Genomic DNA, 26,899 nt, shown 5'->3' on the forward strand with positions numbered 1-26,899 from the left:
GGGCACTGGGGTGTGAAAATAAAGAGGCGACAGCTCCTGACGAGCGGCTCTTGTGACTTGTGCAAACCAGCACCAAGCGCGCTGCGCTCAGCAAAGGCCGTAGGGAAACCCTGGGATGGGAGACGGTCTTGGCTTCCATCTGGTGGAGAACTGAAGCGCTGGGGTGTCAGGCGGGCACCCAGGCTGAGCTACCCAGGCTGAGCTACCTCAGGCTCGGCCTCTTGGCTTTCAGCACCTCCTCTGCGGCCAAGGCCGCCGGGAGCCGGGCACTGCGGGGAGCGGAGCGGGACGGACGCGGGCGGCGCAGAAAGGCTGCGCTGAGGGCAGGATCCGCCACAGCGAGAGGCAGAGCTGCCGCTCCACCGGCACTGCAGTGTGAGAGGGGAAAAGGGTACCCACGAACCGGAGAGCGCAGAGAGCTGCCGAAGGGGCAGCAAAAAGCGAAGAGCGGTTTCTGTCCGGCAGCCGTGGGTGCAGCCTTTGCGCTGCTCAGGACACGCCGCGCTCCCCCTTCCCGGGAACGGCGAGCCACGGAACCCGCCATGCTGCCCACAGCCGGCCCGAGAGCTGATTGGTCCTTGCTGGCTTGAGCGACAGCCAGCCCGACCAATCGGTGAAGGCGCTGAGGGCAGGAGGCTGGCTTCCGTTGGACTATTCCAAGGCGAGAGCAGGGGAGCCCAGCTCAGGCGGCTGGCGGTCATAGTCATGGAAACATGGTGGCGCACAGAGAAGTCCCTGAAATCTGTATCCGCTTTTCCTCCTTTTTCTCGTCCCTCTGATTTCTCTGCCTGCTCCGCTCCATTCCTGAAAAGGGCCACATGCCCCCCTTCACTCCCCCATCTATGGTTTCCCCCACCCGCTCACGCCGGCAGCGTAGTCTCCACCAATGGGAGCGCCGCGCAGCTATGCGCATGCGCAGTCTCGCGGCCGCCCTCGCTCGGAGCGGGCGGGCGGCGGCGGCCGGGGGTCCCCGCGGGCGGGCCGTGGCCGGGGGCTGGCGGCCGGGACGGGCCGTTGTCCGGCCGCTGTGGAGCGGCGCCACCGCTGCCATGCCCGGCAGGAACAAGGCGACGTGCGGCTACGGCAGCCCGGAGCTTGCGGTGGGGCAACAGGCCGCGGAGGGGGGCCGCGACGCCGGGGGCCGCTCGCCTCACGGGGACGAGGAGGAAGAGCGCAGGGGGGCCGGTCCCGAACACAACCTCGGTGACCCCGACATCGTCAAGTCCCCCAGCGACCCCAAGCAGTACCGGTGAGTGCGGGTGCGGGAGGACGAGCTGCCGCCGGGGCAGCCCAGCCGGGCGCCGGGGTGGGCCGGGGTGTGCCCGGGGACCCCGGGGGATGGAAGTCGGGCTGGTCCCGGCGGCCGGGGCAGCCGGGTCCTGTCTGTGATGAAAGGAGGCTGGCGGTCCCGCGGGTGTGTTCGTCCTGGAGGTAGGCTGCCCGGTGTGTGTGCGGGCACAGGGCGGGAGGATCGGCCCTTTTGGCCAGGCTGCTCGGTGCTGGTTGTTCTCCAGGCACTGCAATGCCCAAGGCAGCGTTAGTTCGCAGCCCTCGGCCCGGCTCCTCTCCGAAAGCGTTCAGTGCGAAGTGCGGTTTAAGTATTTCAGAGCAGATCCCAGCTTAAAAACTGTTACTCTTCGTGTTTAAGATGAGTTTCTAAGTTTTAACGCAAATATATCTGTGAGTTGAGGCAAAGTTCTCTTAGGCTGCCATTTTGCTTGTATTTTTATTTCCCTGTTTCTAAGTAATACCCCGAAAAGTGATGAAAAAGATCAACTTCCCTGAGCGCAGCCCACACAGCATCTGTAGCCCAGACCCAGCGAGAGACTCAGATGAGAACTCCAGCAGAGGTTGAGCTTGTTGGATGGTGTAAGGCAGTCTGTTCTTGAAAGGACACTTTGGTAACTTTTTCCTCTAAGATGATTATCCAGCCCTTTTTCGAGGTGCTTTCAAATATTTATCTCTAATTTTCATGATGTCTAATCTGTGCAGCCAGTGAAGAATCTGCTGCCTGAGCCTGGAACTGAAGTTTGGATTTGCAGTGACATTGGCTGGCAGTGAGATTCCCTGCTGTCTGCCTGAAGAGGGCTGTGCCCATTGGCTCAGGGAGAAACTTGCTCCCTCCCTTCTTGCCCTACTTCCTTGCTGCTTCCTCTGGATCTCTGCCTGCCTCTCCTGATGGCATTCTTAGTCATGCTGCTTTGTGGCAGGCTTGTCTTCATGCAAAGCTCACAGTGCTGATGCTGTCAGGTTAAGAAACTCTTGCTTTTGCTGCCTGAAGCAGCACACTGCTGGATGAAGCTTGGGAAATCCATTGAAGGCTGTCACTACCTATTTTGAGGCTCAGGAACCTCCTCTGCATGTGAGAGTTGGAGAGAGTGTTTGCTTATAGCATAAACTAATACCAAAATCTTGCAGAAATCCCACTGTCCATTCTTAACAGAATTTTTCAGTTGGAAGCACAGAGTTGCTTTCAGACTTATTTTCATGTGTGTGAAGTGAGCCTGACAGAACACAGACCTTGTCCTTGTCCTTTTGTCCAGTGTGTCTGGAAGGAAAGCCACACTGAACCTGTATCCAGGTGTGATGTCCCAAACCTCCTGGGGGAGTGTCCTGGCAGGTGATGTGATGATGCTGACACATTTTCCCCTTTTCATGCTTCAGTGATGTGTGCTGCAGCCCAGTCACAGTGGGCTTAGTGTCTGTGTCTGGTGATATCAGTCTTAACTTCATGAAAAATGTCTTATTTTGCCTTCTCAAATAACATTCACAAAACCAAAGGAGCTCTGACGTAGATATCAGGATGTATTTTCAGAAGTGGGTTGGTTGGGACAAAATATTTGTCATTGTAAAAGTTTCCTCATTAGAGCTGTAACTGTGTAGTTATATTTACCAAAAATATATGTTGTATTTACATTCATCCACATATGGAACTTCATGGTCCTGTATTTACTGTCATTTGTGAAATTATAGCATTTCTCTCAGTATTTACCACGCACTGATATGAATTTCAACACTAACTTCTAAACAATTGTCAAAGAAAAACTTTGTGTGAGAACAATCCTGTTTAAACCTATTCAGGAGATTTAAGCAGGATTTTTAAGAATTTGAATTTTATGTTATAATTTGGCCTCACTTGCATCAATGCTGTATAGTCCTTCAAAAAGCAATTGGACTGTGCTTGCTTCTGTTTCTGCCTTATGGCATTGCATTTTTTGCGCTGTATTTTGCATACTAGTGGATATTAGTTACATTTGTCCTTTTCCATTGGACTGAAACATGGAAAAAGTAAAGAACACCTGTGTCAGTGGTGCCTGTGCTCTGTATAACCTAAGCTGTTTAAATCCTGCTGGAGTGAAATCCGAGAGCCTCCAGCCGCACCGGCCGTGGTTCAGCCGTGTCCTTGGTGCTCCCTGTCCTGGGTGCAACACCCACGAGCCTCCAGATGAACAATGTAAAATTAGTATAATCTGCTCCATTAGCTTAATGGGGCTCTGTGCAAAGGATCAACAAGAGCTGCTGGATACACCTGGCTGAGCAGCTTTTTGGCACATTGTTCCTCGGGAAGAGCAGCCCTGTTCTGTTCTCTGCTCTCCGCCAGTGCTGGGGGGCCGGGGTTCTCCAGGAGCTGTGCAAACCTGCAGGGCAGAGTTGTGTGTGGAGAAGGAAGTGCTGGAAGGTGCTGTCTGGGGCTTTGGCTCTCAGCTCTACAGAGGCTGCAGCACCCATGTGTGCAGTGTGTGTTTTAGGATATTCAGGAGTGCTGCAGCTCTGCAGTGGGACACGTATCTGGTGGGAATGGTTCACAAATGTGCTTTCAGAATGCAGGAGGGTTAACTTTGTACACAGACATTCCAGCACTCTCTGTGCCTCCTGCAGTTCATCAGAGCATCCCTGCAAGTTACACAGTGTGTGCTGTAGTTTGAATGAGTCAAAATGCACTTTGCTTTTGGATAGAGCAGATTTGTCCTGCTCAGCAATCTTGCAGCAAGGAGACTGGGTGTGTGCATGATCACAAAACCCTGGCCCAGAGTAAGCTCTGTCACCTCCTCTTGGGTGACTGGTCATGAGTCATAACCTTAACACAGCTATCAGACTTCTGTTCATTAGCTTTTTTCATAGACTTGATAGTCCACATGGCAAGGTTCTGACCTGGTACAAACTCGAGGGTTGGAGCAGATGACCTCTAAAAGCCTCTTTCAACAAAGACTGGTCTGTAATTCTGTGCTCTGTAACTCAGATTTTTCTGGGAGCGTGGGATGTGACCATGGGATTATTTTATTCTAGCTTGCTCTTTTTTTGTTTGTTTCTGCTGGATCAGATACCACAGGTCTCTATCACACTAGTTCATAGGGTGGGTGAAGTTTTTTCTGGACCAGCATTCCTTCCTTTCTGCTGGTGGTGTATTAGCAAGTGCAAGCTCCTGGCAGGTATGCTCTGGCCAATTTGATAAATTGTGACTCTTTTCCAGATTTGATGGTAAATGAATACTGATGAGGGCGCTTGTAGTGGAGAGCACTGGTGCTTGCAGTCCTCAGAGTGAAAAGTTTTAGAAGGGGGCTGCACAGAGGGCTTGTGGGGTTTTATTTATATGTATACACACATGTTTAAAAACTTCTGTACATGTATAAACACACCCAGAGAACTGTTCATTGCTTCTTGGTAGGAGCCCAGCCAGTTCCCTTTGACTGGTTCTGTGCATCCTGCAGAGGACCTCTCTCCTTTCTAACACTTGCCTGCTACATCTGCAGACCCCATGTATTAAAAACCATTGATGAAAACAAATCAAATCAAATGCTCTGGGTCCTACTTAGAAGCAAAGACTAAGATCTTCATTCTGTCACATCATACCTGTTTCCAAGAGCCTAACAAGCCTAAAAGATGATTGAAGTTTGGGTTTGCCTGTCCTGAGTGCATGAAGTGAGTTAATAGCTTAAATGTTTCACAAAGAGAAGAATAAAAGCCAAAATCAGTGAGCTTGACCTTATGGGGAGAAGGGCTTCTGCTACTGCCCTGAACTGCTTCTTATTCCTAGAGGCAGAAGAATGTTCTACTTTCCTGCTATAAATCTGCTCAGTCTTGGCTACCATTAGATTTTCATTAGGAAATCACTCTCTAAGTATTACATGAAATAATGAAATTTTTGCAATTCTGAAAATTCAGACTTAGGAAATGAACGTATTCATTGCACAAAATTATTCTTTCAGGTATATCAAACTGCAGAATGGCTTATGTGCACTTTTGATTTCGGATTTGAATTACTTGGATGGTGCCCCAACATCTTCAGAGGAAGAGGAGGATAATGATGATGATTCTGAAGAGGGCAGTGATGAATATGATGACTCTGGAGCTGAGATCGAAGATGGCAGAGAAGATGATGATGAGTGTGATGAGGGGGATGAGAGTGAGGACAGTGATGGAGATAATGAGGATTTTGATGATTCTGATGACAGTGAATTAGAAGAGCTGGCTGAAAAGGAAGAGACAAGAAAGAGAGGTTGTTCAGAAAAGCAGGTATGTACTTGAAGCTGTAGGGTGCAAAAATATATAGTGAACTTTCTTGAGGTCTGAAACTGTGTGATTAGGTGTTCAGATGAGACCTTTTTATTGTGCCTGTCCTAATTGATTCATCTTGTACTTCTGTCATTTTCCTGAAGTGTTTCTTGAAGCAGCTTTTACTGAGAATGTTGTATTTTCTCTAGTCTGCAGCAGCTCTCTGTGTTGCTGTTGGCAGCTTCTCTGATCCTGAAGATCTGCCTGGATTAGCACACTTCCTGGAACATAGTATGTATCTGCTCCTGTTTCATCTTCTCCAGCTTCAGTGCAAAATGGGTGCTATGTAGCTCTGCATTTCTGAAGTATTTAGTATTAATTCCTAATTTGGCTGTTTGAGAATTTATTTTCAAGAGCTTGTGATTTTATACAAATACTGACTTAGTAAGGAGTTCTTAATATGGGAGAAGGTGTCTCATACACTTTGCCAAGCTTTGCATTAGCTTATATCAACTTTAGTTGTTAGCCATTAAATTGAGGGGAATTATGTTACCTGTGGCTCTATAGACCAGGCTGGAGCTACAGACCTTTATCTCCTGGTAAAGGGTGGTGAATTAGTAATGTGGACACAGAAACCACGTGAAGTTTCTGACCAGGTGTGTTTCAAAATACTGTTCTTGTCAGGTTGAGGCCAGGCCTGCCTGGGAGGGCACTGTCAGAGGCAAACTACAGCAGGTACTGGGCAGATCACCCAGGCTTCCTCTGCCTGTGAGCTGTGGGTCAGTCGTAGAGGGGTTGCTCTAGCTGCAGTGAGGATTAACAGATGAATGTCATTTTGGCACTGTTGGTGATTTTTTGTTGCAGTGGTTTTTATGGGCAGTTTGAAGTACCCAGATGAGAACGGGTTTGATGCGTTCCTGAAGAAACACGGGGGCGGTGACAACGCCTCGACGGACTGTGAGAGGACAGTGTTCCAGTTTGATGTGCAAAGGAAGTACTTCAAAGAAGCCCTGGATAGGTAACTTTGTGTGAATGGTGACTAGGTATTAATTAATGTCTGTTTGTGCCTCAGGAGCTTGGGTGTAGTTGTCCAGTTCTTAATTTTGGGGTGATCAAAGTTGTTGCTGAACTTCCATAGCTACCTGCACTACAGCAGTGATACTGAATCAGAAAAGTGCTGTTTCCCTTTGGATATGTTGCTGGTTTTTTTGCTGTGGGATTATGTAGGACCCATCTTTAAGTCTTAACACATGCAGCTCTTTGATTGTTTTGGCACTCTTAAGCTGGTAGCATTGATGACAGGAGAAATGTTATGCAAGGTGACAACTGATCTGAGGGGAAGGGCTCCCAGAATCCCAGTAACTCATCCTTTGAAATGTCTGTCCTGATAGAGTTACTGTTTTTTCTAAATTGTTAGTTTGTTTCAGGCAGCCTTCAAAGTTATGGTACAATGTGTGTCTCTGGAGGCATTTAACCCAGTGCAGGTCATTCCCTGCTGAATGTCTCTTATGCCAGAAAGTGCTTAACTTGCTCTTTTGTGCATTTGGAACAGAGCTCCACTGGTTGGCATGGTTTCCTTTAGTAAGAGGAATTTCTCATTCAAAGGGGTGTAGCTGAGTATTTTGATGCCATAAAATATCTCAGGAGGAGAGGAGGCTCCTCTGCAAATTTACTTTGACTCAAGAGCCAGTGTTTGCACATTTTTCCAAGTATAACCTAAATTTTACTAGGCCAATTTCAGCTTCCATTTGCAGATTAATTCAGCTTTTTGAGATGTTTGGAAGTGCAAAAGAATAAAAAAAACATAATTGCAATCTGTCACAACAACTTGCTTGATGGCGAGGGAAACAGAAATTAGGTGTTCTGTCGGACCACTTCTCATGAAAAGGAGATAAATGAGTGCTGACGATGAATTGTGCTCATTCAAGCACTTGTGGATCTGAAGAAATGGAAAGACATCACCTTTCAGCTGTCTTCATTGTAATGGGTTTTCTGACCATAGAACTCCATCACAGATATATTACTTTTAATCTTTTATTGTTCCTAACCTTTTGCTTCAGCCAGTTCAGTTTTTCATTTTAAAAAACTCAGCAAATAAAACAGAGCTATATCTGGCAGCCTTCTGCAGTCTCCATGCACTGCAGGTCTCTCCCTTTCCAGTGCTCTGCTCTCTGAGGATACTGAAGGATGACAACGCTGACTTTTATGGTAGATAATAAAATTGTAATGGATATAAAAACTTGTGTTTCACGACAGTTTGTTTCCTGGAGTTAGGAAGAAACTTCCCCTGTGGTCATGTTGTTCCTGAGGAACAGCTGGGTATTTCCTCTGAAGCACCTGATACTGGTCCCTGTCAGCCCCAGATTCCAGACTAGGTGGATCACTTGTGTGATCATGTGGTGTGATCATTCTCAGGATGTAATGCAGATCGTCCTGCACCCATATCCTACTGCATCCAACCAATTCAGTCCCACTGTGGAACTGGGAATCTTTGCCCTTTGCTTTCTGATGGCTTTTGTCTTTATTTAAGACATCATAGTCAAGAATGACATAGCTCCTAGTAAGTCCAGCAACTTTGTAAACCAAAATATTAGATGTTGCATTTAATTACTGGCATTTTGGCCTAGTTTAATAGACACTGAAGAGAAGTATATGAATTTTTCTGTTCCATAGGTGGGCACAATTCTTTATTCACCCATTAATGATCAGGGATGCAATAGATCGAGAAGTGGAGGCTGTAGACAGTGGTAAGTAAGAGAATCTTTTCCTGTGTGTTTAGCCCATCTTCTTAAAACAAAACCTACTTTGTAATATTGTTTATTGGTTTCTGTGTTGAACTCCCCTTCTAAGCACTTCAGTCAACTTCACATAACCTACCAGAGAGATTAAAATCTTGAATTAAAGCTTTGTGGCTGTTAGACATCAGTGGCTTTTAGAGGAAGAAAGACTGGATGTGGTGCCAGCATTGTGAGAGTTTACCCTCACATTTTCATTAATTGGAAATTAATAATCTGAAGTGGTTTGGCAGTAACTGGCAGGGCAGTTACATGAGCATGTGGAAGCTCTGCAGTGAACAAAATGCCTTTAGCTGCAGCACAGCCCCAGAGCTCTCTCCAGTCCTGTGCAGAGTTAATACAATAAGTTGAGGTGATTTTATTTGTCTACTTATTCTAACACCTGGATAACTAAAAAGTCACTTCCCAGAAGGAAATTAAACCAGGCACAAAAGCAAGTGGAGTGTTGATTTTCTTATATGTGCTGAATACTCCCAGACTGCCTCTAAAATGTCACTGGTTTAGGGAAAAAAAAGCAGATATCCCAACTAGGTCAAATATTTATTCCAAGTAATTTTCTTCATCTGTCTTCTGGTAAGGAAAAGTGGGCGATTTGATCTTTGAATTTAGATAAAAGTCAGTGTAAACAAGGACCTGCCTTTGAGTTAAGGTGTGGTTCTTCAGCAGCTTCAGCCATTTTACACCTTGGTGGTGCAGAACCAGTCCTTGCCTTGCAGTGACACCATGGTAATGTGCTGCCCTGGAAATGGTGTCAGCTTGCTGAACTGGCTGCAGGAGAGCCCAGCCACAGGGATTAGTTTACAGCTCTGCTGCACATGGTTGTTATTACCTGCAAAACAGGAATAGGAAAATGCAGTTCAGGAGGGTGAATTGATTTTGGCAGAGCCTCGTATTTAGATTAAAGTGGTTGTAAAACTGCATTTTTAGAAACTTACCTTGCTCACCTTTCAATTTCTTATTTCTTTATTAGGCTAGGGGTTGTTCTGTGTGGCATATGGTAGAAGCAGGTTTGTAATTGTTCTCTGGCTCTTACTGCAGGGCCTGGTCCTGTATAATATTGATAGCCTTTTGTTCCCATTGAACTTAACATAGAGCATTCAGACAGGACAAGTTGGTGCTTTACATGCTTTTCCTTCTTGACACTTTCTTTACTTCTAACACCTTCTTTACTTCTCAGCTACATTTTCCTCTTGTATTCATTATTACTTTCTTATTTCACTACTGCATTCATATATTAAAAGAAATTCCAGACTGCATTTGTGTGGTATGTCTCCTTTTCAGTTTGGCTGGGATTTGTGCTTTGTTTTGTGGGAACATGATGTCAAACTTTGATGCATGCCACTGCAAATTCTTATAATTAACAGAGTATCAGCTTGCAAGGCCCTCTGATGCAAACAGAAAGGAGATGTTATTTGGGAGTCTTGCCAGGCCTGGGCATCCTATGAAGAAATTCTTTTGGGGTAAGTCCTGAATTTTTGTTACAAAATGGTAATGATACTTAAACTTTGAACTGCTTAGAAGTTTGAGTGGTTAGATGCACTAACATGAACTGTCATATCACAGCAACCATTAAACTTGTTCAGAAGAGTTCAAGCAATTATCCATTTTACAGGAAAATGGTTTGGAATAAAAGCAGCTGTCTCCTTTTTAAGATACTTCTCTTTCTGGTACTGATTTTTGCTATGTTATAACTGGGTGCCCAAGGTGTATAATTATGGAACTTACTCTTAACACAAAGGTGGTGCTCTCTGAGTCATCTCCATCTTGCTTAAGCTTGGTTTTTTTTGCTATTAGAATTTCCTGGAAAAATAAATTATTTCTAGTTGTCTGTTAAGGGAGGCTTTTCAAAGTAAATAATTCACTGTTGAATTTCTGGGAGTTAGTTCACAGCCATGTGAAGGGAGCAGAATGGAAATTTGTCCTTCTCTTGGACAGTCCTCTCTCCCTCACCCTCATGGTGCTGGTGAGTGTGTAAATAGCAGTGTGATTGATGGGTATTAGAGTTACCAGCTTTGAAGTGTAGCTTGTTTTTATAAATTTCTGTGGTGACATACACTGAGCTTCATATTTCCTCCTCTTTTTCCCTCTGCTGTTCTGGAAATTCCATTGGTGAGGGAATGGCTGGCAATACACAGTGAGAGATGTGATAATGCAGGAGGACTCTGGCTTTCCTTGTCATAAAAATATCAGCTGTCCTTTGGATAAGAACCAGAAATCAGAAAATACCCAGTTTCACTTAACACTCCTTTCACTCCAGTTTTCTATTAGGTATTTTTAATGTGCTTTACCATGATTAGACCTGGGGAGGAAAGTGAATTCTCACTGGGTGTGTTCTTGCTGTCAGCACAGTGTGGATAACTAGCCCTGCCTCCCCTGTGATGTTTGCAGGTAATGCAGATACCCTCAAGCACGAGCCCAAACTGAACAACATCGACACCTACACCAGGCTGAGGGAATTCTGGCAGCGCCATTACTCTGCTCACTACATGACCTTGGTTGTCCAGTCTAAAGGTAACATCAGTTCTCCTTAAAAGCAGCCTCATTGCTGCTGTTGGTGCTTTTGGAACCAGTCCAGCTGCAGCCCAAGCCAGTCTAGTGGTTTGTCCAGTCCTGCAGAGGGTATTTATATGTAGATTTTAGCCTGGTTTCCAAATGAAACAAGACCTGAGCAATAGTGCTGTCTTATTGTCATCCTGCTGCTTCTTGAGAAACCTTTTGAGCGGGTTCCATGTTAACACAGAAGGGAAAATCTCAAAGATAACATTTCAGAAATAATCTTGTAGCAGTGAAGAGTCAAACCAGTTACATGAATTAATGCTGCTGATTTCTCTGCCATCAACAGAGGAACTCCTCAGCAAATTATGGGGAGACTGAGACTGAATCTCCCTGTTGTCTTGTTTGTCTAGGAGGAGGAGTAGCTATCCCCCCATAGCTTGAGGGATTCTGTACAAATGGATTAGAATTTTATTTCAGTGGAGAACTGCAGACGTATGGGTGGTTGGTTACTGCTGAGAATAAAAGAAACACATTTCTCAGAAGTTATTCAAGTTAGGTTTGTGTATAGGGAGGAGTTTTATTGAATGCTAAAACTGATTACAATTCCCATCTCTAAAATGGAGATGGTAATAACAGAGGCATTCTTTCTTTTCTTCTCCTGTGCTTTTAATTTTGGTCTAGACAGTAAACTACTTAAGGTGCTGAATGCCTCTTGAATAGTCATTTAGCCAGTGATGAATTGTGATATTTTCTATGGTGTTTGGGAAGAAAATGGTGGTACCTGATAACCAGCAAGGTCAATTTTGTATTTCCTTCTCTGTTAAACCCAACAGTGAATCCTCCTCCTACCCCGTCCAGACTTTTTTACTGCTGCTGTTTGCATATACAACATCACTTCTGGAGTTCAGAATGGTTGCTTAAACAAGCAAAGGTTTTATTTTACATAACCTTTCTGGTTTGTGACTTATTTCCCTTAGAAAAGAGGATGGGGAGAAGGAATCCTTAGAACTGCAGGTCTGAGTTTGAGGGGAAAAACTCCTGTGTATAATCTGGAGAATTGTGGAATGAGTTGCAAGTCCTGGTGATTTTGTAGATCCCTAAGACAGAAATTCCTTCTGCAGTCACTCCAGACACTGCTGAACTTTAAATCCCAGTTGTGTCAGCCTGGGATTTGAGCCCCCTATACAAACCCAGAGCTGTGGCCACAGATACAGCTCAACAAATGTTAAGAATTCATTCAAACCATCAGCTTTGAAGTTTATAATTTAGAACGTTGCAGTTTTCAAATACACTGACTTGCAGCCTCTTTGAAATAACTGAACTGGTGAGATAAGGTAACTTGTCTTAGATCTTGAGGAAATTGAATTTCTGTCTGTCTTCTTTCTTTTTTAGAAACACTGGATACATTGGAAAAGTGGGTGACAGAAATCTTCTCTGAGATCCCAAATAAGTAAGATTCACTTGATGCATAAAGACATTGCAGATGATAAAATCTCTTCTTAAAATGACGTTTTAAAAAATCCCTTACAGAGGGATTTCCCCTTTGTTAATTAACATTGTTATCTGGAAAAAAAAAAGGGAACTTTTAAAATTAAAGACCACTGTTAATTGTTCCAGGAAGACTTTGTTTCTGCTTAACAATTATTTAGGCTGTGAGTTGTGTGGTGCTAACTTGAAGCAGTGTTTGCTTAATATTTGCTGATGCCTTGGCTTTATGATAAGTCATTCAAACTTAGATTATCAATTCACATTGCTTATCTTTGCCTTTTGTCAAAAATAATTGGAAGCAAAATTAATTAACATTGTATCTGGAATTTAAGTGTCATCCTTAGGGTGGCAGTGGGTTAGAAATATTTTTTTTTTAATGGTTCACTCCAATATGCCCTCTAAAAAGGGGGTTCTGCAAAAGCTTTGCTAACTTGAAAAGCATTTTTTTCCCTTTTGCAAGAGATTTGTTTCTGTGGTGCTTGGAAATGCTCTTGTGAGAGCCTAATGCCATTCAGGGACACATTTGTCTGTCCTGGCCACACCCCTCCTCATCCCTCCTGCCCCACAAGACAATCCATCAGGATTCCTTGGGTCCAGGGTGAACTCAGGATGTTGTTTGCTGTTCTTGGCTGTACAGAAGCAGGTTTTGTGCTTCTTGTACAGAAGGAAGGGGAGGTGTTGGGGTGATATCCACATCTGGGTTAATTGCTCAGTTGTGTGGGCAAGCTGCCTCCCAGGGACCCTCCCTGGGGCTGGGGGGATGCTGGGCTGCACCCTTAGAAAAAGGGCCCTTTCCAGGCTCTCTTGTGTGCTGCAGAGCTGTGGTCCTGATGCCTTGGAATATCTCAGTGTAGCCTTGAACCCCTGCCAGTAACATCACACTTCCATTTTGCTTTATAGTGGTTTACCCAAGCCCAGCTTTGGCCATCTGACTCAGCCTTTCGACACACCAGAGTTTCACAAGCTTTACAGAGGTAAGTGAAATGGATTTAAATGTTTTGAATGTTTTGAATACCTGAATGCTGAAAGAAATTTTCTCTGGGTGATCCAGATACTTTGTAGAGTAATTCTGTTTGGTTTTCAATAGCTTTTAATTATTCTTTTTGCATTATTTAAAATTTCTTATCTCTGTGTCATCATGTATATTTATAATTATTCCATTTATTTGTGTCCAGTTGTTCCAATCAGGAAAGTTCATTCATTGACCATCACTTGGGCACTTCCCCCACAAGAACAGTATTACAGGTACACTGTGCTGCATTTTACTTCTACCTTGTTTATGCTGGGAATAATTTATTGACTTTCACAACAAACCAAAGAATCTCATTTACTTGTCTAACTGATTACTTTGATTCAGCTAGGGGGGTATTTTAAAAATGAATTCAACTGCTGCAAATACAGTTCCCTTTCCTCACTGACTCAGATCAGTCATTATGTTCTGAACTCCCACACTTTCAGCTTGTTATCTTAATTCTGCCTGAAAATGCAAAACTTGCCCTGAAAAAAAGAGACAATGCATATTTTAGTCATTAGCCCAGTGATTTGAATTCTTTCTGTGAGATGTGTTACCTCCTGGCATCTAATCTCCAAACTTTCTCTTAGGGTGAAGCCTCTTCATTATATTTCCTGGCTGGTGGGACATGAAGGCAAAGGCAGTGTTCTTTCTTTCCTTAGGAAAAAGTATGTGGTTTTTAAGCGTGGTTATTAAATGTTTTGATCTCATTCAAATACAGATAAACTCTATTTTGTGTATTTATATTTTCTATAGATGTAAAAGCAGGCCAAGCCTGCCTTTTTTTATCAGTGTTTTATAGTCATATTCTGTAAGGTGATGATAAACCCAAGTAAGGAATAAATGGGCTTTTTGTCTGTGAGTCATGGATCAGCAGTATCTCTGACTGATCTTTGAGATCTCCAAAAGGATACTTAGCTTTTTCACTGCTTTTCTTTAATTCTGTATCCTGAGGTCACATCCTTTAACTGGAAAAGCTTTGTGTAAACTGTAAATGGATTGAAAGCCTCTGAAATAAGGATACCCTCTGATATACTGCTTCTAGCTAAGCTCAAACAAAGCTGAAAGGAGGAATTAATAAGTATCTTTCACTCTTCCATAGGTTTTGGGCCCTTGCATTGTATGGAGGAAATGGAGAGACAGGATTTGAACAGAACTCCACTTACTCCATCTTCAGCATTTCTGTGACTTTGACTGATGAAGGTTACAAGCACTTCTATGAGGTATGGTGTCCTGCAGCTTGTTTTTCCTGCTGTTTCCCAAAGTCTGGAAAGATGAATCTCTTCCTTTCTGCCTGCAGGTGGCCCACGTTGTGTTTCAGTATGTGAAGATGCTGCAGAAAAAGGGGCCAGATCAAAGGCAAGTGTTTGCCACTCTTTGTGGTGGTGTCCTTCTCTATTATCCTGTTATTTGTAGTGTTTGCCCTTTTTGTGGAGTTCCTGGAGCATAAACAGGGAGTCACTAGTAAAGCTTGTCTGTGTGGAAAACATGTCAGTTTAAAAAGAAATTTTCTAAATGTTTATGCTTATTTCTTGGTGTTTTTCAGTTTCTTTATTGTGATGTGATTCCTTCAGTTTAGTAAGCTGAACTAGTGTAGAGGTCAGGTGCAGTTTTGTGTTCATTTTAAAGAAATTTGTTGAGCCAGGTCTGTAGAAGTCAGGGCTGGGTGTTCTTGTGTTAGCCTTCATGTTATTTTGGTATCAGATTTTGACTCTTGTTAGTTAACTCTCTTTCTCTTTGGAAAATGGAAGAACTTTCTGCCAGTTCTGAGAAATGCCATTTTGGGAAGTGCATTTAATATTGGCTTCTGTGTCTTGTACCTGGATGAATCATCAATTTCACCATTGATGCCTTTCCTAGAAGGCTCCTTTTTTAAGATTCTTGGTAAATATTGTGGAATAATGGAGAAAATCCAATTTTATTATCTTCTTCCTCCTTTGCAGAATATGGGAAGAAATACAAAAGATTGAAGCTAATGAATTTCACTACCAGGAACAGGTATTTATCCACTGTTCTGAAATAGGTAAAATATGAAAAGTAATTACTTTTTCAGTTTGAAACACATTTTCAAAGTTCTATTTGAGAAGAAATACATTGTGCACTTAATGAGGCTGTGTTTGGCTGAAAAGAGATGTATTCTAGGCAGAGAAATATTGAGATTTTTCCCTAATAGAATTTAATGTTGATTTTTCATTCCTTACCTGCTAGCTAGGCTCTTTCAGTTTAGTCTTTACTCCTACTACATTTAGCCATGTTCTGTTTCCTACTAGGTAACTTGGTTTTTTTCTTTGAATGGCACTGAAATTTCTTTTGGGAAACAAATCCATCCATACAAATACTATATACAGCAGGAACATAGATTGGTGTGTGCTTTTGTGACTTAGTCATGGCACTCCAGTTTTTGTGAATCCCAGGGGCAGAAGAATGACTTACTTAGTCATGGCACTCCAGTTTTCTGCCTGGTGGATGGAGCTGTGCTAGGGAGTGATGGTCTCACAGGCAGGGCTTGGCATGAATGGTTAGGGGGTGCCTAGGGAAAATTTAATGTTTCCTCAGGTGTTTGTTTTCTTAAATCCTTGGGCATATTTCCCACTACATTTACAAGACACAGATGTGCCAAACTCAGCTCTTCCCAGGTGTCCTGTGCTCTCTGTCTGACCCAGGACCTGTACAGTCCTGTGCTGGCTGGTGCAGACACCCCAAAAGCACTTAGCAAGAAGCTGAGCAGGCTGGTCCTCCAGGCAGCCTTACCCTGCTAGAATGCAATGTGTATTTCATGTTCAAACAGGAGGGCAATGTGTATTTCATGTTCAAACAGGAGAACCTCCCCCTCCTCACCCTGCACATCATGGCAGGGAGCTGGGGAAAGGAGCAGAGCCAGAGCTGCTCGCGCAGCAGCTGCAGTTCCTTGCCTTGTGCTTTCCAGGTCACTTTAAATCTTGAGTTGTTGCAGGGCTCTGCTTGTGTCCCCTGGAGGCAAGGAGTGCATTCTGCTGGGTCTTTAACTTAGTAGATTCCATGACTGTAAACTGCATAATCCTGGTTTCTTCTACAAAGGTGATGTGTCTGAAATTTCAGGATTCTCAGAGAAGACTGAACATTAGATATGGTTATGAAATATATTTAATGTGATAACTGAAATGAAATGCTGTAACAAGCACAGCATCCAACACATGCTCAACATATTTGACTAGTCAAGCTCTTCTCAGAACAGAAAATTGGTATCTTGGGTTTCTAATTATGTGATAAATAGCTATATTTCTTTGCTTGCAGACAGATCCAGTTGACTATGTGGAAAACCTTTGTGAGAACATGCAGTTGTTTAAGAAGGAAGATTTTCTGACAGGAGACCAGCTCTTGTTTGAATACAAGCCGGAGGTAAATGTTCTTTGAACTCTGATTATATGTTTTGATGTAAGGAAAACATGTGCATACTGTGTAATACAGGCATTTGAAATCAAACATAATGCAGGGACAGGTTTTGTATTAATTGAAACACTTGTTGTATTCAGAAAGCAAATCTGTTTTGTAAGCTTGTTATGTCTTGTTCTTCCTACTTTCCAACTGGGAAGTCTTTGCTGGCTCAGGCAGTCAGAGCTGCATTTGAACTGAAATATTGTCTGGAACTTGTAGATCATTGCTGATGCCCTGGACCAGCTCAGCCCTCAGAGAGCCAACCTGGTTTTGCTGTCTGCTGCCAACGAAGGCCAGTGTCACCTCAAAGAGAAGTGGTTTGGGACTCAGTACAGCATGGAAGGTAAAGCAGCAGCAGGAGCTGAGAGGGTCTGATTCCTGCATTAGAGGAAGTGAAAGGCTGACAACACAAAATACAAGTGCATGGATGTGGGGCAATGAATCCTCAGTGCTTTATTGAGCTCACCATCAGTCTCTGTGCCACCTGAACCTGCTCTCTGTTTGCTGCCAGTGGATTCCCACTCCTGCAGTTCCTTTGGGAGGCAGAGGTCCCTGTGAGCTCCACTTGGCTGCCATTCAGGGGAAAGAACAGCACTGGAGCACAGGGTGTGCAGGGAGCTGGGTTACTCAGGCAGACTTGATTTGCTTTTTAATAGGGCTGCTTCAGTCCTGCTCCAGAGGATTTTGTAGGAAAGGATTTAGAAAGAGTCCTGAGGAATAGGGTGATGTTAAGAAACTGCTATGATGCTGCAGATCTTTCTGGAGATTGGGAAAAGATGTCTGGAAATAGGTGGCCTTCCCTTCCTGCTGAACTAATGCATTTTATGGTTTTTAACAGATATTGACAAGTACTGGAGTGATTTATGGGACAGTGACTTTGAGTTAAATCCCGATTTACACCTTCCAGAGGAGAACAAATACATAGGTAAGGCACCTGGGCATGAGTGAAATCTTCTCCAGTGATTTATTTGACAATTTGCTGTGATTTAGAAACAACCTAAACTGGTATCAACCGGTTTTTGCAAATTAAAAAAACATGAGCACTCTGTTCAGCTGGATTTTATTTACTCTTCTTTTATTTATAAGCTTAAGAACTGAGTTATTTTAAGGTATATAAAATTACAGATGATATATCCATAACAGAGCAGAACTCACACAGTCAGTGAGAGTTAATGCAGAGCTCCAGACACCTTAGAAGAGAATTTTATTTGCTTAATCCTCCTGTTTCTGAGAGCATCTAAATACCATCTGGTTTTGTTGCCAAAAGCAAATGAAATGAAAACCAGGACTTGTGTCCTGGATGGAAATGTGATGCCACCACTTCTGCTCTGCTTCAGCCACTGTTCTGGTGTGGAAGTGAAACAGAGATGTTCTTTGGGTCCAGGAAAGTACTGTCACAAATAATGTAGAAAACTGGAAGGGAAAAATGTATTTTTTAATAATTTAGCCTGATTGTATCTGTGAAACACACTAACATGTGGTTCTGGTGTGCTTTTTCTCTTCGTTAGCCACCGACTTTGCTTTGAAAGTTGCTGACTGCCCTGAGACAGAATATCCAGTCAAAACACTCAGCACACAACAAGGCTGTCTCTGGTACAGGAAGGATGATAAATTCAAAATCCCAAAAGGTAAATGCCTGAGGGCTTTCTGAATAGCAAGACCCTGCTTTTACCAGCTGGAATTTATTTGAAGGCAAATAATCCTTGGTAGTGTTCACCATTTAAACTGAAGTGCTTGCTGTCAGCTCTTCCATGGTCCTTTTGATATGTTTATTAGCTACAATAAAAGAGAAGCAGGTGAGCTAAGGCAACAAAGACACCCTGCTGATACCTCAGGTTGAAAAGTGTAATCACTGAAATTTACTGACTTCTGAACAGTCAGTGTGGGGACAGGTTGGGCAGACAGAATATGCTGCTGAGACAAGGGTTTGAGAAGGAAGGAGCACATTAATTAGAAGGGACATAGTCTCTTCTACAGGAAGAGAAAAATACAGCCTGGATCAGAGACAAGGGTGTAAAATATATTGCTGCTTTCAAGCAGAATGTCACAGTTTTTAGTGTCTCTTAAAGAGGTGTTCTGTGAAGTTTTCTTTTTCTATTTATAGTGGTCATGCCATGGGAGTATTCTGCAAAGCACAGCTTTGTTTTTCAATATTTGGCACTTCAAAGGGGAGATTTTTGGAATAAGAAGACGTTTAATGATGACTTAAAATAAGAAAAAAAGTGTTATAGATGAGTGACCTTTTCATTAAACTCAAATTGTCACCAAAGAGCAACTTGATGGAAATATATCTGAGTTTAGGAAGTTGTCACTTTCTACACAATTGCTCATTGAAATTTCCTTTTCCTCCCCAGGTTATGTTCGATTCCATCTGATCTCTCCATTGATACAGCAGTCTGCAGAGAAGTGAGGATTGTATTATTTATGCTTACCTTGCAGAGTAGCTAAACTACCATACCTAGTGAAAAACTGGGAGGAGACTTTAATTTTAAGCAGGAATAGAATAAGGTGTCCTTTTCTCACATCCTTCCACCTTCCTTGTGGTTTTATCTGCCCTTTGCTCATGGTGATTGTGCAGCAGGTCCTGCCTGTAGCAAACAGATGTGTAAGGAGTTCATGGTGTGGTACTCCCCAGGGCAAGTCTGGGGAAAAGCAAAATTACAGCAGCAGTGCTCAGAGAAGGAGCTGCTCCTGGAAAGAGCAGTCCACAGTCATGCCCTGAGCATGTCCCAGCATCCTGGGAGCCTGCAGGAGCAGGAGAAGAGGCAGCAGCAGCCTTGGGAAACCAACTGGGGTCAGGCAGAGCTCTGTGTGCAGTTCTGGGTCTGCTGCACTTGGCTTGCCTCAGGCTGCCATTGCCACTTGTGTCACAGTGCTGCTGTCATAAGCCTGCCAAGACCTGCACAAATCATGTTTTGGGAAAGGAAAGCCTTTTTAAATCTGTTTTCATGAGTTGTGTTAGTTTAATCTTTGAATTAGAATCCAGGCAATAACAAAAACCTGAAAGCGGGGACTGCAGTTTCCAGGTTGTGTAGCCTGCTTTGCTCTAGTTTATTATTATTTTTTACCTTGGTAGATAAATAATCATCTCATTACTCAAGTATTGAGCATAACCAAGTCTGTCTGTCCTCCACACCTTTACACAGAGTGAAATAATTTCATTTACTGTGATTTTTCCATGTTTTGAGCATGGTCATGTTAAAATGTGCATTCTTACCTTGAAGAAACCTTAAATCTTGTGAAGCTGGAATTTTTCATATTTCAAGGACATCCTGACACATTACAGGATGTCCAGATCATTTTTAAGTAGCGTCATGTGCTTTTTGCACAAAGGGAAACCTGCGTCCTCTATCTCTGATTTTTTGGGAAAATTTCTTTTTGAATCTCATTTTACACAAATTCTATTGCTGTTGGAATTCACTGTGTATACCATCAAGCTCATCGGGCTTAACTTTCATATTTAGTCCATCCTTTTTTTCTTTCTTTTTAACCCCCTGCCCTTCTCTCCCTCCAGCATAGTCTTGTTTGATACATTTGTAAACATCCTTTCCCACAACCTGGGCGAACCAGCTTATGAAGCAGACGTGGCTCAGCTGGAGTACAAGCTGGTGGCTGGAGAGTATGGCCTGATCATCAGAGTGAAAGGATTCAATCACAAACTACCTGTAAGCTCTGCTCCTCTCCTCACTGCTGTTTTGCCTGCAGCTTTTGCAGTGTGTGTGCTTTTCTGGTGCTGTGAATGGTTGGATGTGGTGTTTTAAATAGAAGAATTGGTCTCTGGCAGGGTAATTTAGCAAATGTGCTGCTTTTTCTTGTGCTTACATGTATAAAGATGGAATTGTGTGAACTTACACAAGCTCAAATTACTGACTTCAGGCTGACTTAAATCTTCCTTTTAAGTAATAACTGTATCTCCATTAAAATTTTAACAGCTTTTCCTATAAAAAGAGCTTTGTGTCTCCCATGGCCATAAAGAGGATTTCCATCTCTAAGTTGTGCCTATTTCCATGATGTCTGGAGAAGGGTGTCTGAAAAGAGATTTTGGTTTCAATTTCACTTTGGAGATCCAGCTTCTGAACATGCCCATTTTGGGTGCAGATTTTCTGTGTTGGCTTACTGAGAGGATTGGGGGATCCCTGTTCCCATTCCCTAAATTCATGTAAGGCATGGCCAGCACAGGGAGGTCACAGTGAAGGGGAGACAACCATTAACTTCCATTGCAGGAGCTTTGCTGGAGCTTTAAGACCATTAATCACTTGTCAGACTTATTAATAGGAGGTTTAACAGAAAAAGCCAAATACTCAAGCAGCAGGGTCTGAATATTCACTTTTTTAATCCTGAATGATGTCTCTGTTGTGATGTCATTGTGCTGGTCAGCTGTAAAACGAAAAAATGGAATATTAAATACAGAAATGTTGGGGGTTCCAGGCTAGATATGTTTCAATAGAATGTGGAAACCCCTATTGATTTGGGATATTGACCTTATTCACTGTGTAAAAACACTGCCCTTCTGAAACAGTCAGGATAGAATTGTTTAGTGAGGAACATCTCTCAGAATGGAGGAATGTGCTTTAGTAATGCTCCATGTCTCAATAATGATAATTTTATTAATGATAGTTTTATATTATTGTATAGCATTAAATTAAACCAACAAAAGCCCCAATTGAAACTGTTCTCTTTACAGCTTCTATTTCAGCTCATCATCGATTACTTGTCTGACTTCAGCTTTACTCCAGCAGTTTTTGAAATGATAACAGAGCAGCTGAAGAAAACATACTACAACATCCTCATTAAACCCGAGACTCTGGCCAAGTGAGTTCTGGGGAGGGCAGCAGTGGCTGAGGCTGAGCTGAGGCGCTCAGGGATCCCTGCTCTGTGCTCACAGGGCTGGTTGCAGGCTCTGCTCATGGCTGAGGGAGCCCCAGCAGCTCTGCAGCCGCGGGGCAGACCCGACAGCCGGGGAGCCGCCATCCCACAGTGACCTGCAGCCAGCAGTGGGGAGGGCACAGCCAGCCACGGCTCCTGGAGCCCTCTCCCTGTCTGCAGTCAGGAGAGGCATCTCTGGCACCCAGCAGCTCCTGCTGACCCTGCTTGTGTTCCTGGCCCCCAGGGACGTGCGGCTGCTGATCCTGGAGCACGGCCGCTGGTCCATGATCGACAAGTACCAGACGCTGATGAAGGGGCTCTCCATCGACGCCCTCTCCGCCTTCGTCACCACCTTCAAGTCCCAGCTCTTCGTGGAGGGTCTCGTGCAAGGGAACTTCACCAGCAGGGTGAGTGCAGCCCTGGCAGCTGCAGTGCTTATTCTGGGCTTTAGCACACTGAACTCTGCCCTGGCAGTCTGGAGCCTCATGGGTACTGGGCAGCGTCAGCTCCAACACCTCAGGAGTGCTCGTGGGGATAAGCCAATGGCAGTCCACAGTTGCCAGTTTGAACAGAAGTTTCCAGGAATTTGGGCTTAAACTGCTGATAGGAAAAAACGTAGTAGATGTCTGTAATCTATTTCTTCTGTTGCCACCATTTTTTATATTGTTTGGCATAATGATATATTTGATATGGAGAAATTCCCAGAGTGGTGTTACAGGAGGAGGCTTCCCTCAGAGCACATTCATCCTGGGAATTTGCCTGCATGGTTTGGTTAAACCTCACTGAGTGCCAAACACATGGAGTAAGGATAACTGGTGCCATTTCTTTGGCTCGTGCCTTCTCCTGGAGACATTGCAGTGCAAAAGGCAGCGTGGACACTCTGCAGTGTGGTGCAGAGGAGGCTGGAGGGACTGGGGACAGTGTGAGGGAGCAGGACAGCTCAGCTTTGCTTGGGGCTCACTCTCTCAAGTGCTATCCTGGGGTGTGTGGTTGTGAATTGAGGTAACAATTCTCTTCTAAATAAAACTGATGTCTGCTTTCTTCCCTAGGAAGCAAAGGACTTCCTGAATTATGTTGTTCAGTGAGTATCTCTTGACTCTTTAATTGCTCATTATATGGAAACTATAATCAAGATTCAATTCTTTTCTGGAGGAGGGAGTTAGAGTGGGAGTTGAGAAATTCCCTTCTTCCCTCTGGTGTTTGCAGGAAGTGGCTGTTGATGGTGGCAGTTTAAGCAGACACAGTTCTGGTTTGGGGAAGGGGAGAATACTGTCAGACCAAGTGTGTAAATGTCTGGGTGTTGCTCTGGTTTTGGCCAAGATGTGAGCAGGTGTTTGAAGTTGTGCTGTTTGTGCTCCCTCCAGGAAGCTCCACTTTGCTCCCCTGGCCCATCCCTGCCCCGTGCAGTTCCGGGTGGTGGATTTGCCCAACACCCACCTGCTGTGTAAGGTGAAAACTCTCAACAAGGGCGACGCCAACTCCGAGGTGACAGTCTATTACCAGGTACCGTGTGCTGGGCTGGGCTGGCCTGCTCCTCTGGCACCACTCCTCCTTGAGAGCAGGCTCTGCACAGGGATGTCACAGAGGGGACACACAGACCTCCTGTGAGCACAGGCCCTGTGCCCCAAGGCTCAACCCAAGTGGAATTCCCTGAATTCTAAGGTGGGGGTTCCCTGAAGCCAGCACCTCCCTTCCTGTACTGCTGCTGGGAGCTGGGTTAGTGCTGTGGTGGCTTCCTGGTGTCCCCAGCTGTGATCTTGGGTGCTGGGCTGGGCCTGTCCCCTCAGGGAAAACCAGAACTTCCCATCTGTTCCTGCTGTGAATTGTCCCTCAGTGCTGCAGTCCAGGCTGAGGTGTGTGCCACAAGTCACCTAGGCCTGAGCAATCACATTAAACCCACCCTAAATTCTTCATTCTTTTTCCAGTCAGGTGCCAGGAACCTGAGGGAATACACCCTGATGGAGCTGCTTGTGGTAAGTTTGTGTTTGTGCCTCCTAACTCAGCACAGTGTCTCCCTTGAACTCTGCCTGGAGCTGAGGCCACCAGGCTGACTGGCCCCCAGTGTGTTCCTGTTGCTGCCCCTGGTTGCAGTGTTTGGGTGCTGCAGTGATGGACACTACAGGGGACTGTTCTGTAGCTCCCAACCCACTGAGCACAGAGCTCTCTCAGTGCTGTGGTTGTGGCTGGCAGGGACACTTCAGTGTCCCTGTGCTCTGTGTGGAGCCCTCGAGGGGCTGCAGGCAGTGTCACCTCTCTGCTGTACCTTTGTGCTGTTTCAGATGCACATGGAGGAGCCTTGCTTTGACTTCCTGAGGACCAAGCAGACCCTTGGGTGAGTTCACTGGGAGGAATTCTCCTGCACCTGCTCCTACACTCCTGCTTTGACTGGTCTCTGGTGGTTTTACTCTGGGAATCCTTCCTGCACAGTGGCTAATCTAATGGGAACAGCAACACCAACACTTCAAAAACAAAAGCACCCATCAATACAAAGTGCAAGCCAAGTTGCTTTTGACTTCTGTAAGAATTGCATCTCTTACCAGTGTGTTAACTCAGAATTATTCAGCATGAAGTTGTTCCTTGCACTTCCACACTCAGCCCCCCTTCCCCAGGGCTGTTTTCACAGCAGCTCTGTGGTGCTGAGCAGCCTCCCTCAGAGGCACCCTGCTACCTCAAGAAACTGGAGCAGGCTTTTCACAGCTCTGGGTCTCTCACTCTGCTTGGATGAGTTTGCAGGAACCCAAATATGAACACTCCCAAGTTTAAAAGGATTTCCTAAAGCTGAGAAAACACTGAAAAGCAGCAATGCAGAAAATAAAGAAAATAAGAGTATTGCAAATTTAGATCTCAGATTTTTCTTTCGAAAGTACCAACACTATTTTATCTTGCAGCATGTCCTGTAAATGAAAAGTTAATTGTGCTTGTGTCCTTTTTTCTTTTAAGCTACCACGTGTACCCCACCTGCAGGAACACTTCTGGGATTCTTGGCTTCTCAGTCACAGTGGCAACCCAGGCAACTAAATACAAGTAAGTGCTCTGTGGGGAAAGTTCTTCACTGCTCCCAGCCCTGGCTGTGGGAGTCACCTGCTCCCAGCTGAGAGTTCCCTCCTGTTTCAGGCCACAGAGGCATTTTTAATTCAAGGGGATGTCAGAAGGGACACTGCTGACAGTCACAATATCCTGACTCAAAACCAGCACCTGAATAGAACAGCAGCCTTAGGCTTCTTAAAACTGCAGTGGTCCTGCCTTGAGTAGTGAAAAGTAATCTCAAGACTAAGTAAAATATCCCCCTGCCCTTTTGAAGCTGTTTTGTCAGGAGAGTTCAAATCCTGGCTAGCTGTTATTGTGGCTCATGTTCAGCAGGCACAGCACTGTTATGGCTTTGTTCAAACCTGGGTCTTTGAACTACAGGCATTTGACCTGCCAGAGGTGAAGGATTATTGGAAAAATGTGCCACTTGTGGAAAATAACAGTGTCAGTGAAAACTTAATTAGCACAGTGCTGCTGCCTCTAATTTTTACATTTGGACACTTCCACTACTGAGGTGTGTGTCATCAGGGAGGGTTTTAATGTGTCAGAAACCTCAGGATCCATCACATCACATTTTCTTTCAGTCCCAGTCCTATAGCCCCTTACTCTGCAGGGCTCAGGGCTGCAGCTGGGGACACCAGAGCAGGTCCCCAGCAGAGCAGGTCCCCAGCAGCATCGCAGCAGTGGGCACAGCTGAAACTGAGAGCACTGCACAAACTGACCACCAGGTGCTCTCAGATCTGAGTGAGCTTTTCAGGGCATGAGGGAACTCAGCCTGTCCCTTCCTCATCAGATGGGGGCTGCTACTTTACCCCTTAATATTTTGTGGATTTTTTTTTGTTTGGTTTGGTTTTTCCTGCCTAATTAAATTATTTGTTTCTCTTCTAGTTCTGAATTGGTTGACAGGAAAATTGAGGAGTTTCTTTCTTGCTTTGAAGAGAAAATCAAGGATTTAACTGAAGAGGCATTTAACACCCAGGTAAAACATCATCTAAAAAAGCTCTTCTTTGAACTGCATGGTTCAGTTACAGCTATCTGGTGATTTTCTGAGGTTTTCTGGACCTTTTAAAATCTGCCTCTTGCTCTGTTCTGCTGTTGTTCCCTAAACATCCATTCTCTGGCCATTTGCAATCAAGCTCAAAAAGCAAGGAGCTACCTCATTAATGTAATTCAGCTTTTCTCTCAACTGCAGTGACTGTGATGTTAAATTAAGGTAGTTTAAACTCATTAAAGCTAATTGTCTTTTTCCCATGTAGGTAACAGCTTTGATAAAGCTGAAGGAATGTGAAGACTCCCACCTTGGGGAAGAAGTGGACAGGAACTGGAATGAAGTGGTGACCCAGCAGTACCTGTTTGACAGGCTGGCACGGGAGGTGGGTGTCCTGCAGCTGTGGGACACAACCACCACACTGGTTTTGCAGCAGTTTCAAAAGCATAAATGGAATTTATGCTACTAGTGACACACTGGCTCTAAAATGATGTGTTCTTTTAAAAAGGTTCTTTTATCCAATGGATTAGAGGTTGCAGAGGAAATATTTTTGTTTAAAATTATTTGAATTGCCACTGTGCTGCTAAAACCTCCTTCCTGTGGGTTTCAGATTGAAGCTCTCAAGTCTATTACACAAGCAGACCTGGTCAACTGGTTCCAAGCTCACAGAAGCAACCAGAGGAAGGTGCTCAGTGTACATGTGAGTGTCTGTCAGCTCCTGTTGCCACCTTCAAGAAGCAGAGTGCAGTAAGAGTGTGGGAGAGGAGATCTGTGATGTAACTTTTACAATGGTTATCCACATTTTCTTCATTTATAAGTAGTGTTCTTGTTAAAATTGCATTTCAGTGTCTCAAGTTAACTGATGGGGCAGAGAAATGCTGAATGAGATCCCAATTTCTCTTCTGGTACCTTTTTCCAGGTGATTGGATATGGAAAGCACGAAGGGGACTCAGAGGTGACAGCTGTCTCAGGACAGAACTCTTCATCTGGTGAAATACCTCATCTTGTTTTATTGCCCCCCTCCTCTTTCATGCGTGACTTTACTTCCATCAAGGACATCAAAGCCTACACATCAACTCTGAATGTTCTCCCTTACCATAAAATATTGAAATAAAACTGATACCTTGCCCTGCCCTGCTGTGTAATACAGGTGCTTTCTGCAACATCAACATTACAAACCTATTTTTATTAAACCAGCTGTAGTGGTAGCTGGGATGAAGAGCCCATTCAGACACTGAGGAAGCTTTCCTCAAGTTTCCAGCCAACCTCTCATCACCTTCCCAAGTTCATTAAGAAGAGGCACAGCCCTGACTTCCCCAC

The 26,899-nt window shown here is 44.3% G+C and overlaps 1 protein-coding gene across 1 annotated transcript; it reads left to right on the plus strand.

Moving 5' to 3' along the window:
• Positions 1-918: 918 nt before the first annotated feature.
• NRDC (nardilysin convertase) lies at positions 919-26,712 on the plus strand. The gene is made up of 31 exons (XM_084211057.1): positions 919-1,249; positions 5,208-5,514; positions 5,703-5,784; positions 6,358-6,511; positions 8,167-8,240; positions 9,653-9,748; positions 10,677-10,799; positions 12,177-12,234; positions 13,173-13,246; positions 13,448-13,517; positions 13,875-13,952; positions 14,387-14,507; positions 14,585-14,643; positions 15,228-15,282; positions 16,558-16,662; positions 16,918-17,041; positions 17,537-17,623; positions 18,207-18,326; positions 19,053-19,104; positions 20,213-20,363; positions 21,383-21,510; positions 21,809-21,971; positions 22,614-22,645; positions 22,929-23,067; positions 23,490-23,537; positions 23,844-23,896; positions 24,505-24,588; positions 25,480-25,570; positions 25,848-25,964; positions 26,190-26,279; positions 26,499-26,712. Exons 1-31 carry the CDS (start codon positions 1,050-1,052, stop codon positions 26,691-26,693), a joined length of 3,330 nt encoding a protein of 1,109 aa, XP_084067183.1. The 5' UTR covers positions 919-1,049; the 3' UTR covers positions 26,694-26,712.
• Positions 26,713-26,899: the final 187 nt, after the last annotated feature.

Source organism: Fringilla coelebs, assembly GCF_963513975.1.
Source record: "Fringilla coelebs genome assembly, chromosome: 9".
Taxonomy (NCBI): Eukaryota; Metazoa; Chordata; class Aves; order Passeriformes; family Fringillidae; genus Fringilla; species Fringilla coelebs.

Coding starts and splice junctions, on each gene's coding strand:
- NRDC (XM_084211057.1), top strand. CDS start 1,050: ATGCCCGGCAGGAACAAGGCGACGTGCGGCTACGGCAGCCCGGAGCTT. Junction 10,800..12,176: donor CTTGGTTGTCCAGTCTAAAG/GTAACATCAGTT, acceptor TTTCTTTTTTAG/AAACACTGGATACATTGGAA. Junction 24,589..25,479: donor ACCCAGGCAACTAAATACAA/GTAAGTGCTCTG, acceptor TTTCTCTTCTAG/TTCTGAATTGGTTGACAGGA.